The following is a 22,075-nucleotide window of genomic DNA, read 5'->3' as shown; positions in this document are numbered from 1 at the left end:
ATTCACGGCAGTGCAAATGACTCGATAATTGGCTAACGATCCGTTTGAACGATGACGTTATGTACTATATTGTTGCGTTAACCCGACGCGCGAATTAACAACCAACGCTCACCCCGACGTGAATTTCATCCGCCTGCTGTACCGGTAAGCGTTCTTAAAAAAGAGAAGAATATTCGCCGGATGGAAAAGAGGAAAAATAGCGATAGTAATAATGCACGACAAACTGTGATCAATGCCCGTCAACGATTGTTGTAAGAAACCTTGATCGAAATACCGTCAGACACGTTCGATGAGATTTTCGCCTTACAACGGTACACTGAAAAAAATTTCATTTGTTACAGTAACTAGGAAAATTCAGTAAAACAGGAATCGTTAAAAAAAACTGTTTGAATATTGTTGGAATTACGAAAAACGAGGTACGCCTAACCATTTTGCGCTATCGTCGATCCTTTTTTTGGTAATCGCAACGCAAAATCAGTTTGTGAGGTTTACTCTACTTTTTTAGTCAAACAAGGCTTCAACGTCAATTTATTCTTGCACAAGCATTAAATTTTCGCAGCAGTTGTAAGAAAATATAGCAACAGTGATCGTAACGAGAAGGAATAGTAAAGGATACTAGACTTTCCGGTAACGGCTAGAAAACTAATTTTCATTATCTACCTAGAACTATATTTTGTCGATTGTGGTAAAAAACGAAAATAGTTAAGGACTGAGCGGTAACCGGAACTAAAAACTTCTCTCAGTATAAAACAAGAACCAAGGAAATCGATGCTAAATTTTGAAAATAAATACATGGTGAAAATAATTTGCAGAGCGAATTTCCGCGTCGTGTTTCACACGCCGCATAATGTTTGAATATTTTTGCCCGCGACGTCTACATAGCCGGAAGTAAGTGATATTTTAGTCTTCAGGGATAACAGATGCGTCTGTCAAAGAAGCTGCATCTCCTTGTTGTCGGACGTTAAGATTGAGTCAGCCGTGGGGTTAAACGTCCGCTAACGACCTCATTAACCCCCGAATCCGTTCGCGTTTCAGTGGTAGGTAGACGCGGTGGTGATATAGTGGTAGAAAAGGGAACGAAAGTGTATTGGAAAAGCTCGTCTAGTGCGGCGTAGGGCGTTTGACTGGCCCATCCCGCGTGGTTCGCCGCGAAGTAAAACAAACAAATCGAGATGGCGCCAGCCCAGATGCGCCTCGTCATCCTCCGAGGAAGAGCCTGCCTCGGGTTGGAGGCGGAAAGATTCCGTCCTCCCTGCAGCGCCGCTTGCTCGAGTAACGGGACGAACCTCAAATTTCACCATCTCCGCCGCGCACCGCGTCCCGTCAACTCCTGAGTAAACACCTCGCCGCAAAGGAGGACTTCCTTGGCGCCACTCTTCCCAAATCTCAAACCAAAACCAGCACCCCCATGCGTTATGCTTCGGCAGCAATTATTTTCAACCCCCGGCTTCGTCCCGACTCGATAAAAAAAATGGAGAAAAAGGTGAATCGTCATACGATTGTCCCCAGCGTGATCAGAGTTCCGAGAAGGATTTCAAAACTATTTACATTTGGTTGAATTCTAAAAAGAAGAATTAATACGTTGACGCAAAACGAATCGCAACATGGCTGCCGTCGGTGAAAATTTCACTCCACCTCGCGACTTTGACCCCAATTTACAACCAGCGATTCTCAGATTTTGGGATGAGTAAAGTTTTCGATAATTTTCCATCGTTGGCACGATTAAAGAATGTACGTACAACCTAAATCCACACGAAACTGAAGCCGTGATCCGTGATACAAATGTTTATCACTTAGCGCATCGTTGCCCCACGTTTGTCACTGCGTGTGTCAGAAAAATTTGAAAACAAAAACATGAACGTTTTTTTGCCCCGAAGGGATGGAACGCGGGGAGGCTGCATAAACCATTAAATTCTCATGACGGGACTGTTGCGCGACGAGAGGAAGAGGATCACACCCCATTAGTACGCCGTTCAATAATAATGGCACCAGGCATTAGTCCGCGCGGACACATCACCCATATTGTTACCCTACGCTCGTGATGGTAGACTGTGAGAGTATTACAACGCTGCAAGCGTATATACCTACCCGCCGAGTTCTGCCTTCGCCCTTACTTCGCCCATAGATGCAGGGTGTACCTACCCGAACAACAACCTCGAGCAGGAAGGCCGGTATTAGCGGGGAACATACACGCGGAATTAGAGAACCCAGAGCGAAACGAGGAGAGGAGAGGAGAGGAGAAAATATCTGGATGCCGTAAAAATCGGACAGGATTATCCCACATCGATACACCGAAGAACTTCCAGCTCCATTGTGCACCCCTAGGTGTCGTGCATGTCGTACACAAGTTTCCCCCCAACTGCATGGGCGGCAACGTTCTTCGTCAACATGCCGGATTCACGGTTACACGTCGAAGAAATCCGTCTCACCCGTTCGATTAAATTTTTCTGTCATTTCCTGCGTTCGAGACGCGAAATGAAAGGTCTGGTAGGAGGATAATCGAATCGCGAGATGAGACGCGTTTTTGCACGCATTCGTATAGAGCGACACGCGGAAATCGTCTCGATCCATAAAGTCAGCCAGCTGCGCACAGCTGCGGTAGCTTAATGCATGTCGCAGTTGCAGGGTAACTTATATACCTATTCTTGAAGCCTCTCGAGGTGATCCCCTACTGTCAGAATTTACTTGTCTCACATTCGTGTCGAATTTCATCGTAATAATCGTCCGCGCCTTTCTGATACGATGTGCGGCGAGCTCATGATATCGCTGACAGGTTATCTTTATACTAAGCGCGGAATCTATAACGGGTTATACGCCATATCTAGTCGTCCGAAGGCGATCGCCTATCTCTTTCCTTACTGTCGTACTGCCATCGATGCAACTTGAGAGAAAAAAATAAATAAATGCCGGTTAGACTGGAGCCTCTTTAAGGTTATCTCAAAAAGGACCTTTAAAACGGACCGTTAAAGTCGGCGAAGAAACTAGCTCTGTATAACGATTTACCATCAACATTTCACAGTGTGAATTTTCTCGGTATTGGGAGACGAAGAAAAGAAATATTCGACCTGCATCAAGCTTAAATAGTACTGCCAGTAAATGTATTATCCGAAGTCCTGATACTCTAAGTACCCCTTTGTTTCGTTCGAATTGAACGTCGACCGTGGGTATAGGATTAGATTTATAGTTTGGAAGACGATTGTGTTCCTGTGATAAATGAGAAACGAAGTCAAAGAGGCTTTGCAAAGTCTGTCGACTTAAAGTAATCCGTGCTCTGATAGCAAATGCGACAAAGCTGTTATAATAAGGATAGAGTTACGGAAGTCTGGGTAAATTTTGACCTTGAGAATTTCCCATTCCTTGGCTAATACCCATCCTGCTGCCCAAGCCGTATAGTACGAGTAAATGCGACCACCAGCCAAGGACTAATTGCTTCCAATACTGGGTTGGGTTTGGGCGAAGTTACGTTGCACTGCGTATGCATCGACCTGGACTTCAGTAATCCGAGTCACCTTGGATGGAGGGTAAGTACCTGACCATCTGTGACATACCTGGGCATAAATACGATTGAGGCACGACCAACCTTCCGTAGACACCTCCGTTAGCATGACGACACCATTCAGCAGAGGCCTGCTGGTACTTCAATGTCGTCGTAAAAGCTCAAAGAACCCCCGCGATTACCGTTACGTTTGGGAAATCCCTGAATGAAAAAGGACGTCACGGAAGCTAAGAGACGCTGCGTACATCGCGTATTGCATGCTGTGTAAGAAACTTCAGCGGCCATTTTAACCTAAGTGTACACTCGGAGTACCATACATGCCTATCCTCGCAGCTTCGAAGTGAGTTGGAGATCCGATGTAGTGTCGTTTGCACATTTATGAACATTTTTAACAGCGAACCAACGCGGATAATTATATAACAAAATGCACCGGCGTCGTTCGATAACTTAAAATAACCTTTGGACCGCCTCTAGATCGCACGACCGGCTGCAAAGCCATAGAAAAATTCTTCCATATGATCAAGATACGAAATATCTCGCGTTCGATTATTAACTTTGAAAATCCGAATACGACAACGGTTCACAGAATCGTCACGGTACGTCTATTTCCATTTACGTCGGTATCCGTTAGTCCTGGATCAAAGAATAAAGACGGACTACGCAGGCGTCCTTCAATATAAGAGAGTAATTTTCACTCCTCAAACATCTCGGTATCTCTGGTAGGGTGGCTGCACAGGTTCCCCGAAAGATATCTCCGCCGGGTTGTTTCAGATGCACTTTAAGTGTACCCGCCCAGCGAGCGTGTTATATCTACATTGAGCGTAGCGGGTATAACGAGTGTGAGGAAGGCGTGGGTTGTTACTCCGACTTTGCGGGAGAGTCTAACCGGAGGGATGTACGGTCGGAGTGAGTTACTGAGGGGTGGGGGACGGGGCGGGGGGGGGGGGGAGGAGGAGGTAAGGAGGGGAATTTACCGGCCGGGTATACACGGGGTGGGGATAATTAAACCAAGGCAAAACTTGTGCGGAGGAAGTGCGGAGAGAGGTGGAAGGGGACGGTGGGGAGGGTGGGGGGGACGGGGGTCGCATAAAGGTTGCCATGGGAACGGGGATGGGATCGGGCCAATCGTGATCCTCTTTGTGGGCGTGGCCTTGTATTGGCCGGCGTTTTTGAGGAGTAGGTAGAACCGACTCCTGGTCCCGGAGTTCCGATGTGACGTCCACGGACAAACGTATCATGCAGGGGAGAGCCGGGGTAGGGACGACGACTTGTAAACGAAACCAGTTTGCTATCTGATCCGACTGAAGCAACAGCCCAAAAACTGGACTCTGCAGACCACCGCGTAGCAACTACTCCGAATTTCTATCGAAAATCAAAACCGTATAATAATAATAATACTAATAATAATAATAATAACAACAATAATAATAACAATAATAATAACAATAATGCGTTGCAACACCCCTCGCCTAACCGCAGGACTTCCTTGAACAGTCGGGAAAAAGCAGGAAAATTAAAAAAAAAGTAATAATAAACTACCGTATGAAAATCAAAACCAATAACGAAAAAAAAAAAAACGAGTATACGTAAAATGATAAATAAACGTGAGTAATTCAGGTAAAATTGATTATTGCTTATACCGATGAGTGAACGTGTTGTTTGTTGTCTGTTGGTTCGTTGTAGAGGCAAGTTTTTATTCACACTATCTTTTCGTAAATTGTGGCGGTGAAGTTTGTCGATCGTTTCGGGGTGCAAGGAGGGTGAAGAGAAATAATGAGGAAAAAATTCAACGTGATACGATGTGAGTGAGAATTGAATTGAAAAAGTGATTCGAACTGATTCGTGACGTAAATCGAAGAACGGGGGGGGAAAAAAGGTGTTTGCAACGGAGCTCGAATTGCTATTGGTTCAAAGATAGAAAGCTAGTTGTAATTTAGGGATTGTTATAAAGTGAAGGCTTTGTCAGTGCGATGGTTAACGGATGTTTGAGAACTTTATGAACACTTTAGTGATTCCGAAATTACGGACCGCCGATAATATACCACAAATGCGAAGCTCTGGCGGAAGACTAATAAAATATTGTGTAATCCATTGGACTAAAGTATGTGAAGATTATGATGTCGCTGGTAAAGTGACTTTAACGCCGCGGGAAAAACCGCTGCGTCGTAAACAGGAATATATCATTCCAAGTGAAATTACTAGACGAAATCAAACGAAGAGAAAAAAAATGATTACGTATTAAGCCAAGTAACCTAAAAACTTTAATAAGCCTTTACCCCCGCAACGATAATTAGCTCTTCAATTATTACCCCATAATTTCCCCAGGTTGCTAAGAAGAATTAAAAAAAAAGTTTATCGCTAAGCATCGCCATAAATATAAAGTTTTTGGAACCACACACGAGCCCGGATGAATTTTTGAGAACGTCCCCGAAGAAAGGCCTCCGGATCAAACCGCGTTTAGCCAACTCCGAGTCGAAATTCTCTAGGATATCGAGGAAGCGAATCGGTATTGGTCGGCGAACTTCCCCGTTCCCCGAATGAATTTTGACTGTCGCTGACAACCGGTAGGCCAGGCCGCAACCATCAATAAGAACCGAGATGTCAGCCGTTGCTCCAGCTGGTACTGGAAGTGCGACGCCGAACAACAGTGGGCCGATCGTCCCGGCGCCGCTCTTCGCGTTGCCGCTGTCATTTACGGTTGGCCAGGTAGCGACGGTCTGCGAAACGCTCGAAGAAAGCGGAGACATCGAGAGGCTGGCAAGGTTCTTGTGGAGCCTGCCGGTAGCGCACCCGAACATCCAGGAGTTGAACCAGAGCGAAGCGGTGCTGAGAGCCAGGGCGATAGTCGCCTACCATTCGGGCCACTTTCGCGAGCTTTACGCGATCCTTGAACGGCATAAATTCACGAAAGATTCGCACGGAAAGCTGCAGGCGATGTGGCTCGAGGCGCACTATCAGGAGGCCGAGAAGCTGCGGGGAAGGCCGCTGGGTCCGGTGGACAAGTACAGGGTAAGGAAGAAGTTCCCCCTGCCCAGAACAATCTGGGACGGCGAGCAGAAGACCCATTGCTTCAAGGAACGCACTAGGTCCTTGCTCAGAGAGTGGTACCTCCAGGATCCCTATCCGAATCCGGGAAAGAAACGGGAACTCGCAGGAGCGACGGGACTGACACCAACGCAGGTTGGAAACTGGTTCAAGAATCGGAGACAGAGGGACAGAGCTGCCGCCGCTAAAAATCAGTAAGTTCTACTCTTGCAATTCTTCTTTCCCTTTTGTTGCTCGCTTTCGACGGTTTACCGACGGTCCTTTGGTTGGGACATGTGTAAAAACAGTGAACTTCCGAAGTTGAACATGTGTTTTCAAAAGAGCTACTTCGTTCCCTCATTGCTTTCCAGCGTCTCTGTCCATCTCTGAAATGTACAAACTTGACTCGTATCACTGAAAAAGTTAGAAGGTATCTCAACATTTTCCACCCGCATAAGTTGATGTGAAAAACTGATTCGACGGCGGAAAAGAATCCAGAGATCAGCTGTCGGTTTTTCAAACAGCAAAACGTTGCATTGGACCTTTAGCTTTGTCAAATGTGAAAAACTAACGAGATCCAAGGTCTTTGGTATTGTATTCCAATTACCGATGCGGGTACGATAAGAGCCATTTCGTTTTAAACGACCTGTGCACAGGGTGAATATTTGTATCGCTTATACGACGTGGAGCGATTAGCGGAGCGTTTGATACCAGTTAGCGGTTAGCTAAATTGTTGTTGTTACGACGTTGTACCCGGCAAACGATGTGCCTTTGTGGCGGGGTTCTCTCTCTCCGCATCGGCTCGCTCTAGGGACAATCTGGAAGAGGGTTGCGTAATTTCATTTCACCAGAGCCGCCGGGAGGGCCGCGGCTGCCGTCGGTTTGACGATTTTCAAATTACGTCTCTGAAATCACATTTGGTGGACGAAGCTCCTCACTATCCCTTCATCGTTCCCAATCTCTCCTCGGCTCTAGTTCCACTTCTGGGTTACAAGATGAATAGACAATTCCAAAAACTATAAGGGACGATCTCTCTCACTTAGTCCCGTCCTTTCCAACCCGACATCCAGGAGCGTGCCTTAGGTGAAACATCACGTACTACGGTATCGGTCCGTTTACACCTGGGATCTCACTGCCGGGTGTTCCTTAGGGTAAATCCCCCGCAAGAAGAGCATTAAAGGTCGGTTAGACCGTAGTGCCGTGCTATGGTTTCCATAGATTACCACCTGTCGACTGACTGCCGCTAGTCAGTAGGCAGACAGGTAGGTGAGAGGGGGGAGGTGAGAAAGGGTAGAGATGGTGGGTGGCTGGGTGGATAGACGTCTCGCACAAACGCGTGGTAAGCATTTCACGCTAGTGGTTTCATTGCCCCGATGTTATATACCGCACCTTTTACTTTTTGTACTTGGACTCGATCCTAACGGGCATTTTCAAAGTGTTAAACGATCAATGAGTTCGCCCCTCTCTGTCTTCTCGCTTTCCGTGTCGAGGGCTCATTCAGAATTTTTATGGTTATGACCGATTGTACGATCTTTTGAACGGACGAAAAAGCAGATTAAGAGGAAGACGCTACCTCGACAAATGGGAATTTCCCAGTTGATTACATTTCTACTTACACGCGCTGAAATCGGTGGGGAAAGTTGAATTTATGAGACGCATCCGGATATACCGAAACATTGTAAACACTTTTATTTCGATCGAAAATCAAGCTGACTAAACACCAACGACACATCTCTCGTGAAAAGATCAGGCTTTGAGATGATATACCACAAGATGTTGATGCTCCGATTCTTGTTCAACGCATTGTCAATACAACTGTTCCGAAAGACTTTGAGGCGATTACAGAGCGAAGGTACAACCCTAATCACTTTCTGGTATTGCTTGCAAGTTGAGAAACCTCGGGGGTCTTTTGAAACCCTAATGTATTGTTAATATAATCTATGCTCAAGCTGAGTGCATTTATTCTTACGAAAGAGCTTCTTCGAAAATTGTGAATCAGTAAAAACAGAAACGCCGTGGGCTTACCGGGTAAATTTAGGCATTGGAAACAACCGTCTTCGAACGAGTCATGAAAACCGTCGATTCGTGTCACCGATAGTGAGATTCCAATGACGCGATGGCGATCAGTGATCGAATAAAATAGATCCCGGATTACGAATAGAGATTAAAATTCAAATAGCACGGATGAGGAGCCGAGCCAAGTACCTCCCGGAACTGAAATTGGCAACAAGCTAGGTATTGGCGAAAAACAAATCCATGCAGCATACACTACACGAAGTCATCTCACCCCGCTCCGCTCGACGGATTCATCGTATATTTTCGCGGTCCAGCGAGCGAGTTATTCAATATAACCGAACCCAAAAAGCCCCCAAGCAATCTCCAAGCATGAAGCAAGCACCCGACGCACCACACAGAGAGCAGGAGAGAGTGAGAGAGTGAAAGAGAAGAAGGGAGAGAACAAGTAGAGTTGGAGAACCAGGGATGGGGATGTCGAGTCACACACCATCGCACATTCTCCCCGAGCTCTGATCCTCGACACTGGAACGTTGGCATGTGTGCGCCGCGTTGAGCTCGGTCAGGTTAGTCGACTTGGATTGGGTCGGGTTTCTCGCTTCCTCTCCCTCTCTCTCGCTCTCTCTCTCTCTCTCTCTCTCTCTCTCTCTCTCTCTCTCTCTCTCTTCCTCTCTGAGACGAGTCCGGGCTTGGTGGCGGATGAGTTTTGGCCCGAAGCAACACTGGCTTAGGGCAAGGAATGGACTGCCGCTGCCCAGTCTTATCAGATTTTGATAAGCTCCCAGGTGTATTAGAAGACTTATCCTTTGTCAGTGTATCTCGTGCTTTCCGTGCCTTCGTCGAATCCTGCGTAAACGCGTTTTGCAAAACGTTGGACGATACGTAGACCTGTAAGAACCGCGTGCTAAAGTACCGATCGCTTAATTTATCATCGAAGCATCAACACATGGGGTATAAATGTAGCAGGATGGCGTTCATCATCATCGGTCGTCATTAGCGCTTCTCGCTTCCATCCACGATGACACCTGCGCCAGCACGACTTCCTCGTGATAAATGACACCCCCGTTAATATAATTTTCTTTTTTTCCTCACTCTCCCTTATTAATTACTCCGCCTAACCGCGTCCCGCACTCCCCTCTCAGTTTTTAATCATTTTGAGATCCGGCGCGTTTCTTGTAGTTATACAGACCGCGTGCGGTCGGATGAAAAAGGAATTCCAGAAAACAACAGGACCGCTGGTATAAGATTTGGAAGGACAGGCGTGTAGTCGGAGCTTCACGTTTCACGCGAAGTGGGTAAAATTAGGCGAATAAGAAAGGGCGTTTGGTTTATATCGGCACTCCCGGTCAAACAATACGAATCGTTGGTGGTTAACGATTACTTTTTCCATCGTCAAAGGGCGCGGGTTGGAAATCATCAGCCGGAATTCCCGCGTTAGCTAAACAAAGAACCCCGGCCACTATTGACGGCCCATATAATGTAATCCATCACGACGCTTCCACGGGACAGGTTGCTATTAATTCAGACCACATATTCTCCCTAAATCAATACGGTACAACACCGACAAATTTACCCCCATTACACTACATCCTTCTATAGCTCGTACATTACGACCCTGAGAAGAAAAATGACCGCCCACCGCTTAATAGATTGTGAAATAATTAGCGTCGTTCCCGCGATATGGCCACCTTTTTATCCAGCCCACCTGGACAACGGCTTTGGCGGACAGTAGGAAACAAGAGAAACATACCCTCGAGACCATCGGGTAATTGCCCGCAGGGAGGAAAACCTTTCCGTGTCCATCAATTCCGCCAATTCCACGTCTTGTGGTGTGCAAAAGTTGTTTCCGCACCGGCAGAGTTCATCGGCAGCTGTCACCACCTTTCGTCGACAGAATCGCGACGCTGTTGCAAACACAAAAACACACACACACCGTTTTTGTTTCACGTCTGCGGATCGTGATGCGTGGAGTTGTTTTCACGCCAACCCCACGGGACGCTTCTCGCAATCCCCCGACTGTTCTGGTCCGGCGGCACCTCGATGGGGCGAAACGTTAGGGCGGAGAATATTGGACCACAAGCAACTAATTTGTCTCGTATATACCGTCACGATATCGATTCGTTTCAGCTCCGCGAGTAGGTAGGTACAATTGTACCTCGAAGCACATTTGGCGTGCGTTTGGCAATTCTATTTCCTTCCATTCCACGCACTCGATTCCATTCTACCCCGATCTCAGATCCCGCTTTGTTCCTTTTCGTGCTTAAGTATCCGTGCCCACCTAACGCCACGCCACGCCAAAGAGATATGTATGTGTATATATATATATATATTTTTTTTTTATGTTATATTGTCTTCTCACCCCCTTGCGAAGGGTTCTTGGCGAAAAATGATTCTTTCACTTGTGCAACATTCTTTATGTTTCTAATATTGCTTGTATCAACTGTGGTAGGATGCGAGACTAAGATGATGGGCTTTGCCCGCCCCCCTGCATCGAGCTTTTATCATCGCGCGTCAGTGAGATCTTTTGTTTTGGTCGAAATAAACGAGCGTCGGATCACAGAGAGCGATCGAGGTGACCGATGGTCGATTGTTATACCGGAGGCGAGAGACATAATAATCGGTGCTCATTAGCGGCGGCGTATTATGGGTAGTGAAAGAATCGGTATGGAGACGACGAAAGTAGGAGAGATGATCGAGGACGGAAGAGTGTGTGTGTAAGAGAGCGAGAGATGGAGGGGGGGGGGGGGGGGGGGGGGGGGGGGGGAATTAGGCGGTAAGAAAAAAAATGAAAGAAAACAAAGGAAAGATAAAGCCCGAGGCCGGGTAAGAAATAAGGAGAAAAGATTCGAGGCGTTGAAAGGAGTACTCAGCGCATAAAAGGGTCATAAGGTAACCGATACCTTCCATCGACATTGTTCTTGGAATAGAATGAAATATCGTGCATGCCGCGACGCCGGGAAAGGGACGAGAGGAACGAGGCCTACCGACGCGTTAGGCGTTTTGCTTTCGTATATTAGAACCTTCCATATTAATCACGCTCCGTCGCACGAGACCGCCTAGGAGCCGCAGCCTCTCTCTTACTCTCTCTCTCTCTCTTCTTGGGACCGAGAAAGAACAACTTTCCTCGTACCGCAGTGTCCGAAAATACAGGCCGAGTGGAGATAAATATGGAAAACGACAAAAGCACCTCATCCAGGAAACAAAGGGACGTCTTGCACCATTCTAATTACACGCATGATAGTCTCTGGAGAATACCAACCAGCCAGAGTCTCCGCGAGGTACGCGATCGGCTCCATTGAGAAGTTTGAAAAAACGTAAGACTAGGAGCAGCAGAGAGAGCGAGAGAGAGAGAGAGAGCGCAGTGAAACAACTCGAACCGTTTTACGTTCTTACCGTTGTTGTATAGCTTACAGGAGTCTGCGAGAAATAAAGCAGCGATTTACTCTACACTGAGAGAAATTTTTAGTTCCGGTTACCGCTCAGTCCTTAACTATTTTCATTTTTTACCATAATCGAAAAACATAGTTCTAGGTAGAAAATGAAAATTAGTTTTCTAGCTGTTACCGGAAACTCTGGTATCCGTTACTGTTCTTTCTCATTACGATCACTGTTACTATATTTTCATGTCACTGTTGCGAAAATTTAATGCTTGTGCAACAATAAATTGACGTTAAAGCCTTGTTTAACTAACAAAGTAGAGCAAACCTCACAAACTGATTTTGCGTCGCAATTAGCAAAAAAAGTACCTCGTTTTTCGTAATTCCAACAATATTCAAACAGTTTTTTTTTTAACGATACCTGTTTTACTGAACTTCTCAAGTTATTGTAACAAATGAAATTTTTCTCAGTGTAACTATCTTATTATTAAATCCATCGACGATGTATTCTCGATAAAGTACAATGGCTACAAGTTAATATTGCGAAGTGTACGTGTGAGAGCTATGAGAAAACGCGTGGCTATATCTCAAAGCACGTTCGGTGAGTGATCTTGTTTTATTATCTCCGCGGGTTCTCGATAACTTTCAAGACTTTGAGTATCGTCGGAAAAAGATGTGAAACGAATTGGGATCAGGGTCCTCCTCGTCCGAAGTTGTAGAGCGTACCGTTTGTTCGAAAGTAAATATCGTATCATCATCGTTCGACACGCGAGATAGAATCTTTGCCTGAAACGCGTGTTGAAGTGTCGTTTTCCGGACGTTTCTACAAGGGGTCATTGCAGGGGATATTCGCCGGTGTAACGCTTTCTCGTTATCCGGGCTCGTTAGGGATCGCTGGACCGAGTTCACGTCTCGGAACCTGACACTGCGCATTATCTCATCGATAACCCGGACTGCCGTCGACCGGTCGCTAATTACTGAGATTGAGACATTAGCCTGGCAGGCTAATGACTCGTCTTCTCACCCCGAAGAATATTGCACGTATCGATTTTTCACCGTCGACTGTGATGCTCCGCAGAGGCCGCCAGCATTGGACGAGAGTACCGGACTTCTTTCTGTCCAGATAAAGAGGGAGAGAGAGAGAGAGAGAGAGACGGAGTTAAATGCGTCGAGATGACTTGAAACAAGGAGCAGAGAAACGCACAGACACGCGGACCGTAAGAGGTCCGAGTGAGTGCCTGATTTATGACAAGTATTACGAAGTAGACCTGGACCACACTCTGACCGCGCAACGCCTGCACATGCATGGCGACTCGGATGTGTGTTTGCTTGATCAATAGCGGAAGCTTTTAGATAATGACTGCTTCAGCGAGGTTAGTTCAGATGTCTTTACCGGGTCGGTTGGTCGGTCGTCCTGTTATATCGCGGGGGATAAACGCTGCTCCGGTGCAGCCTTTCTTACCTGGTTTTACCTGCGTCCTCATGCCGCGGGTCCGAAGGAACGTGCGTGTATGTAATGCCATCAGCACCTGTGATATAGGGTTCCAACCAACTTCCAGCCAAGAACGTTCCGAGATCATGCGGTATCTGGTTACGAGGATTCAGGTACCGATGGTGTTTTCCAAGGACTACCTTATAAAGGGCCTCCGGGCATGAGGGTGTATCAAATGTCCCATGCGGTTTCGTCTATGGTGTCCGCTCCTACCCTCCTCCCTTGTTTCATGGTTAATTAAACAACTGACAATCTGACCGCGGTAGTAAGCGGCCGCCAGGAGGTCCCCGATCTTCACAAAATATACGGGATGTAATGTGCACGTAACACACGTCCGTGGCCCCGCGTGGGTGTGTTCGCCTCTGTGTGCGGGATAGTAAACAGAAGAAATCTCTTCAACCATGAATGAAGGTAGCGAGGTTCGAGATCCCGAGATGGATACCTTTCGAGATTTTTTGGATAACTGACGTGCGTAAGGAAGGACCCTGCTGTACAATGGTTCCTTGCGGCCGATACGCGGTGAAGGACACACGAAACCGAGCACCCATCTATAACAGTTGATCCCGATTTAACTAAACGATCAATTTCACGATGTGGGCTCTCTCTGTTCGGGAAAAATTCTTCTTCGCATGTCCAACTTTCCTCTCTCTTTCTCTTTCTCGTGCCGCATGCGGAGATGGAGTGAAAGGGAAAGACAGAGAGAGAGAGAGAGAGAGAGAGAGAGAGAGAGAGAGAGAGAGAGAGAGAGATGGAATGGGGGGCATTGAGGGCGCGGGTAACAAACGACCCGAAGGTGATTTAGCACATACTCTGAAAAGGAGAGGAGACGCTAGCTGGGCCGTATCGCGTCGATGGAGTGTTTTGTTTCGTCGAAGGCACACGTGATTGTTTTATAATTAAGTCGTTACCTGGTAACGTATGGAAGGCGATGATTAATTGTTTTCAAATTGAAAACCCATCTCACGAATGCGTCTTAATTTCATGAGACGGTTTTCTACAAGCGAGATCATGCTACGTGGACCCACGAATACACCCAACCGGGTAATAAGCTAGATCTTTATAGGTGTACCGTGTATATTATATCTCTCTTGTGGTAAGAGAGCACGAAGATTGAAAATTCTATCCACGCTGCGCAATCATTACGCGGCAGAATTTATAACTAGATGACCTAATCTGTATTGGATCTTAATCTGGACACCTCGCTCGAATCCAGGCATCACGTCGCGCCGGTTATATCTTCTTCTTCTTCTTCTTCTTCTTCTTCTTCTTCTTCTTCTCATACCACGCAGACATGTGTATACCGATTCTCACCTAAACGATTTCCTCCCGCCTCCTCCTCCACCACCTCCACCTTTCCCACTCTTTTTTAAATTCTTGATTTACAAACAGTCTCTCTCTCCTCTCTAGTATTTAGCTGTGTAAACACGTCGGCTTAGCGTGGGGTGCTGCCCTCGGTCCTCCTCTCACACTGCTCCTCAATCCCGCTCTCTCTCTCTCTCTTTTTCTCTTTCTCTTTCTCTCGCATTCCCATTCTCTCCAAAAGGCAAACAGTTTAGCTGGAAACAATTGACTGCAGATTTGAGTGCCGGAACAGACGGACGGGGAACACGTATAGAGAGAAAGAGAAAAAGCGAAAGAGAGAGTGAGAAGTGAATTGATCCATCGCCTCCGTTGTTAGATTGTTTCTTACACACGCGTACAGGTTATGTTTATACTCGCACGTAAATTGGACCGAAGAAACAGACTGTCTTCGATAAAACAAATTAAAGGGTTTTCCCTGACGGCGGGAGGGTTTTGCTAAGGTTAAAAAAAAAAAAAAAAAAAACAAATACCGCGTAACCTACCGGCGAGTGCAGAGGGAGTAACGGCATGAGGATGTGGGATAAGGAGTGAACGGAAGGTTCGAAGCTTTTAGCAGGACGTAAAAACAAAACGCTATATATCGATTTGATCAGGCGCCGCCCTCCAGGCCGCCTCCACCACCACCATCACCACCACCGACGCCGTCGAAGAACGATAGGTATTTTCGACGTGTCCCCCGGGAGTTTTGGCCCCGATGGTGAAAACAAGTGACACTCGATTCATCCCCCGCGGAGACTCTCGAGAGTGTATTTTGCTTCGCAGCTCGCCCCATATATACAGCTGCATTCGCTCTTCGCTGGGTCTCGGGGTCAAACAAAACACTATATCGACTTAGCGCGCGCTACCGACGACTTAACCCAAGGGGCTGGGGGGGGGGGGGGGGGGGGTCGATGATTTTTCAATTCAACGATTTTCACGGAATATTATATATTCGCACCGTACACAGGCTTTCTTTCGTTGTCTGCACGAACAACTCAAACTCAGATTTCATCCGCGATGGCGTTTATTAAAATTCATTTTGATCACAGCTGTATTATACGTATGTATATAATTATATATAGATTGCGGTACGCGAGCCGAAGAGGAGAGCGAAAATTTGTTTATAAAAAATTTACTTCTCACGCCGGTTCTTTTGTCTTTTGTTATTATTATTACTATTATTATTAAAAAAATTTTCTTTCAAACGGAATTAAGCCCGCGTGTATATTAATGCGTACATACAAACACCTTACTCGTTCCGCCTCCGTGTATAAGTATAACACGTTTTTAACGGATTTGAATTCAACCACCGAATACTGCCCGTGTTTTTCTACCTTTGTTCATCCTTTTTTTCGTTACCCTCCGCTGCAGGCCCGGGGCGAATTAAATTTCAGATTTATCACGGTAAAACTTTTTTCCCAATAACCCGCAACACCGTTCCCCCCGTGTATGTCTACACACGTATACACACAGATGTATACGCTCTACGAGGATATTATAAATTATAATGTAATTCGGAACACGTATACGTGTCCTACGTTCGTTTTACCTACGACGTGATACCCTCTTGTATCGCGTGTCAATTAGCCACGGGCTCGGGATCGAGTCGCGCGTAGAAATTGCTGCTGCAGTGCTTTTGAGAAAATAAGGAGGTGCCGGGCGGTGAGCCAGCACGCGTAAACGACATCAGGATGTGTCCACACGGAAGAGGAAAAGAGGAAAGAAGGCGAGAAGCAAGAAAAAGTAGAGAGAAACAGAAACAAAAAAAAAAAAAAAAACCACAAATTTCTACCAAACTTTTTGTCACGCTCCTCGTGAAGCCGTGTGGCAACCCAACAGCCACAACACGCCTGTTTCATTATAACGTATAGATTCTGCACACGCGCATTGTTCAAGCAACATCGATATCGTTGTAAATATTTATTCGACTATAAGTTATACAGGCGTGTATTACCGAATTTGAAAATGCCGCGTCAAATTGACAGCAGCATATCTTACACGCGTACGTACGTGTACATACATATATATGCGCAGGCATAAACTCAAATAACGATATATTTACCAACGATATATACATAGTCAATTTTTCTTACATGCTCGATTTGTCAGCAGCTGTTCATCTCGGTACGGATAGTGAGAACAAAAAAAAATCTTGTAAAACTATCAACATAAGCTTCCGTCGATTGAATTATAAAATACAGCGGGTATTTATCAATGAGAGCACCTGCACCAATAACCATACCGAACATGTGTAAAATAACTAATATTTTTCGGAACTTGAATTCTTACCTCAAACACGTGAGTCTCCTTACAGGGTGTTGAACACGAAATCTTTCGACACCGATGTTACAGGTCCTCGGGTGAATATACTGGAACCGAGTTCGGGTAGTCCTGCAACATCGCGCACAGATTATACAGCGGGCAACGGAGCAATACATAAAATAACGATAAATTCGTTTGGATTTCGCGCCTCGCCGTAACCCGCGGCAGTCAATTCGCAATTGTTTCGAGGGTTAATAGATAGTAAGAAGAAGAGTGGCGTAGAATGTGAGAGTGAGAGAGAAGGAGAGAAAGGCGTCGGGGTTCGACTCCGCGCGTTGTGTGGCATCGGTAAAGTGTCATCAAGGCTGATTAATAGCATAATAATCCGCGAGGCGAACCGCGGGTCAGCCTTTGTACGTGTTTGGCGCGTGAGGTAAATGGAATCGTTCGTAGGTGTACGAACGTGTGCGTCTGTGTATGTGTAATAAGGGAAGGAGGAAATCACGGGAAAGAAGTTTCGCCTTTTTCGATAGGCTACAGGTACAACAACAACAACGACAACGACAACGACAACGACAACGACAATTCGACGACGGGACGTCGTTAGCGTCGCACAATGCGATTCCGCCTCGATCTTCAACAAAAGACGAACGTTACCCCCGCGGGCTAACAAATAGCCAGGAATATCTGAGAAATGATGACAATTGCCTTGTCCGATTTGCTGGTAGACGGGGCTCAGTCCTCACTCTCTAACCCCATTGTGATACCTCGACACTTCGTCTTATGACCAATCCTCTGTATAACATTACACCGTAGGCGGATACCTATATATTAATACAGGCTGAAAATGCGAACGTAACTTGGCTTTGTTTATGGGTAAAGGCGGTCCGTGATAAGTTAAACAAAAATTTTTGTGTACAGGATTGTGTGTATACCTAACCAGAACGGAAAAGTTTAAGAAGAAACGGACGTGTGTAAAGCTGCTCGCAAGGCAGCGACGGCATTTGTAGATAGAGAGAAAGAGAGAAAGAAAGAGAGAGAGAGAGAGAGAGAGAGACCCGTCTAGTTGATGGCAAATAAAAAAACAATTGAAGCGCGTGCAAAGATCAAACAAGGCTTGCAGCAGCGGGCTGCAAACATGAAACAAGTGACAGCCGGCTATACGGCTATGCGTTGGGGTTACGACCCCGCTATAAAAACATCATATACCCCGTGTATGGCGCAGTCCTTTGCCTACGGGATTACCATTTGGGCTAATCCCCGTGCAGCCCTATACACCGACGGCCGAAACGTAGCGAGGGAGGAAGGAGGGAGGGATGAAAACCCTAACCTAAAAATCTAACTCACAAACTCTTACGCGGGCCGCGTAAGAGGATACTTTGAAAGCTTCGAATCAGACTGCGGGGAGGGGGGGTTGAGATCGTGATTTTTACGCGCATCAGGACTCGAATCGACGATTTTTAACGCTCGCGCTTATCGCCCGTTCGCCAAACACTGCAAGGCTGCCCGCATTAACGAGCCTCAATTCCACGACGCGCAGCCTCACCCGTGACTTGATAATTAATGTTAATGATATACGATCGGTGCCCGCGTTTTCCGCCACGTCATTAAACCGAACATGGCTGCCCCGTGCATCGAGAGAACCGGTACGAAGAGACTGCGTCGTGGGTTTTGTTTTATCGGATGTTGGAAGCGCGGCCAGAAATGAATTCTTGTACGTATAACGGCTCGCGGGGATGTACGGAAAGAGGACTGTGCCAAAATTGAAAAATACACCGACAAACGACGATGCCGAAGGCGGGGACAGGGCAGCGTGCCGAGGTGCGAGGTACTTTTCTCGGCTCGAATCAGCATCACCGCGTCACTCCGAGAATGATAATTTAAACGATGACTCTCGGCTTCTCGGTATGTTCAATTACTAAATAATTGGCAGAGGCAGAGGGGCGCGGGAGTGACGACGGCCGACGGCTCGGGACGGACATTATACGTGGAATTTGCACGATTCGAAGAGTGTTACCTACCGAGTCGCGGTAACTTCGATATTTTCTCTCCTCTCGATCCTCTCCCCCTTTGCCTTTCGTGTACACCTTACATATAACCAACCTACCACCGTGCCTGCCCGAGTAGGAGTAGCGTGACTTATCTCCGGCAAATTATAATCCAATTTGCGGTTTACATCGTCTACGACCAACAGCCATACGAGGACTGAGGAGGTTGTTCCTCGCTCGTCTAACCTTACGTATCCACCACCTCGCTCGCACGCCTCTGGGATTTATCTTGCTTGTCAACTTTCGGCTCCTTCGTCGCACACTCGCAAAATAAATACCTACACCTGCCAGCTGCTGCTGCTGTTGCTGCTGCTACTGGTTTCGCCGATTCCAACTTTGACTGCTCTCTGGTTAGCAGCTTCGACCACCGCATACGCGACGTGTCAACAGCTTCAATGTCGTTGTGAAATTATACTTTCATAGATAAATGTAATTTTGTCCATAATTTTATGGGCGATATTCACTAATGGCGAATCTGTGTTAAATGTACACTTAATCACGTAAGTGTCTCTACGATTGGAGCTTGCACAAAAGACGGCAATCTAACCCCGGAACGTAAAGTTGTCTATCACATCGGACTAATATTATATTTGGGTTATATCCAACCATTTGGTCAAGCTGTCCTTTTTCTCTTGATTTACAAATATTGAGAATTGAAAGTAACAAGTTATTTTTATCGGAATCAATTATAGCCTATGTTACTGAGGGATAGTTTAGCTTTTTATTAGTGAAAGAATTTTTTAAATCGGTTCGGTAGTTTTACAGATTACCCCTTAAGCTGCACACCTCCTGTGTATAACACTTGAGATGCCGCGTCAAAAATTGTTGCGTAGGTGCATAGATATCTCTTTAACTGTTATATTTCAAGGAAAGTTAGTTATCTTTAGGAAAATGAAATTTTGAATACGAAAAACAAATTAAAAAAAAAAAAAACAAATTATAACACAACAAAATACAGGAAAATTAATCATTACACTCAAAAAGTCATAACTCAATGAATTTGCAATATTTTAAGCTGACAATTGACTAAGTAATTCTCAAGGCGCAGATATTTGAGAAAAAAAAAAATTGGCAAAAGAATATGAACTAACCATTTTTACGATACTATTTCATTATCCATCTTGGACCGAATAAGATTATTTTCGATGTCTTTCACATAGAATTTACACTGAAATTTTATTTTCCTGATTAACAAATATTATCAAAATTTCCAACCCATTTGACAACTCTAAGACAAAAACGTAAAGTCACTAGAATGCCTGATACCGACGATAAAATCACGGTGACGTAGAAAAAATTGGTACGAAAATCAAACTGACAAGTGAGAATATAAAAAAAAATGTCGAAAGTTATTTCGAGTCATCGTCACTTTCGTTCGGTCATAATAACGATGCCGATGCTGTGCGGATTACTGGTCTCGTGTGCGCAGCTACCGATCCGCAAATTCCATCCATCTTTCACCGCTGCACACACACACCCACGCACACAGAGACACGTATGACGTTAACACATACCAATATTCGCAATGCAGCGGCGCAAAATTGAGGTTAAAATTACGAATGACGAGGTGGTTTAAACCGTAGAAGACGGTAACCAGGTGCTACCAGGTGAGTGCCTCGAACAACGTAAGAGGGAAAAGGGACGAGAGAAAGGCGCAGCACCTGATTGTTTTTGCCCCTCGTTGTACGCGGAGTTGGTAAAATGATGAATTACACATCGCCGACGAGTGACTTACGTTACATTGCGTTCCATTCCATTCCATTCCATTCCATTCCATTCCATTTCGGTCGGGAGAAACAATAAGGATAATACGATAGTTTGGATTGATCGTGAATGAAAAAATTGCTCGTCCTAAGTCGCGCTTCCTACACATGAATATTACAGTTTTGTTTCCCCCGGCTGGTTATCGCTAATGGTAGACGGACTGTCTAACTAGCCTTGTCCGAAGCAAGAGAGACGCTCACCTTACGATGTGGGTACCTATACGAGTGAGGAGAAGAGAGAAAGAGGAGAGGTGAGGAGAGGAGAGAATTAGAGAAGGACCAGGTAAAGGCTGGCATTGTGTTTCAGATCCGTTTGATAATTCGTCCGAGCAATTACGGTAGCCGCCGTCTATTTTAGTCGAGTAAAAGCATAACACAATTATTTAAATTACACTCAACGAACCAGCGGTGAAAACGCCAAGTCAGTCCCGATTCCCGATTTCAAGATCGCCCCATTATCTCTCTCTATCTCACTCTCTCTCTCTCTCTCTCTCTCTCTCTCTCTGATTTCCGTGAAAATTTTCTTCTTCTCATAGAAATGTCGTACGTCCGTGATTCCGAATTGCGATCGCTTTCACAAAAGATCCCGGGTGGAAACGTCGCGTATTATACGTACTGCACACGTATGTAACGGCGAGAGATCCGAAGGTGATATCACAGCGTAGGTACGAGGTAATAACTGTATGGGCGTCCACCGAGACACGTCATATCCGGGAGTAAAAATGGCCGCCGGTTATAATTTGAGGGGAAAAGCGACACTTTCTGGCAACGAGATATGCCCAACTGATAACAGCTGAGCCAAAGTGCTTCGCATTTAGAGTAGCGCGAGGTATAATAATGTTATATTTATATGCGATATATATATATGTATATATATACAAAATACATATACCACATATATCTACACATATAACATGTCGTTAGAGTACTGAACATATTATTTCTTCCCATATATGTATATATATATATATATATATATATATATATATATATACCTATGTAAGAAAGATGGTATAATAATTTATTTCAACTATAGTCGTATATACACAGGATAATTGTTATACACCCTTGGGGAATTTTTTTTTATTTCGGTTAAACAGATGCCGACACGAAGACATAAAATGGCTGACAGCGGTCTGGGGAAAAAATTTATGGCGAGAAAATGGAAATTGAAGGAGTTGTCGTCTTTTTTTTTTTCTATGTCAACTTTGAAAAAAAAAAAATTAAAAATTCTCTTTCTTCCTTTCTGTTTTCTCTTT

At 45.5% G+C, this 22,075-nt stretch overlaps 2 protein-coding genes across 2 annotated transcripts in view; one reads left to right on the top strand and one right to left on the bottom strand.

Moving 5' to 3' along the window:
- Window positions 1-17,129, bottom strand: part of Aos1 (activator of SUMO 1) — a 34,327-nt gene extending 17,198 nt beyond the window's left edge. Inside the window, exon 1 of the mRNA XM_046628755.2 lies at window positions 17,033-17,129. The gene's annotated coding sequence lies outside the window, so the exon portion shown is untranslated. The remainder of the gene's footprint in view (window positions 1-17,032) is intronic.
- Window positions 4,673-22,075, top strand: part of Optix (optix) — a 38,165-nt gene continuing 20,762 nt past the window's right edge. Inside the window, exon 1 of the mRNA XM_046628749.2 lies at window positions 4,673-6,735. Coding sequence (XP_046484705.1) covers window positions 6,095-6,735 — 641 coding nt within the window. The 5' untranslated portion in view covers window positions 4,673-6,094. The remainder of the gene's footprint in view (window positions 6,736-22,075) is intronic.

Source organism: Neodiprion pinetum, chromosome 5, assembly GCF_021155775.2.
Source record: "Neodiprion pinetum isolate iyNeoPine1 chromosome 5, iyNeoPine1.2, whole genome shotgun sequence".
NCBI lineage: Eukaryota > Metazoa > Arthropoda > Insecta > Hymenoptera > Diprionidae > Neodiprion > Neodiprion pinetum.
The sequence above is the reverse complement of the archived record's forward strand: the minus strand, read 5'-3'. Positions and strand labels throughout refer to the sequence as shown.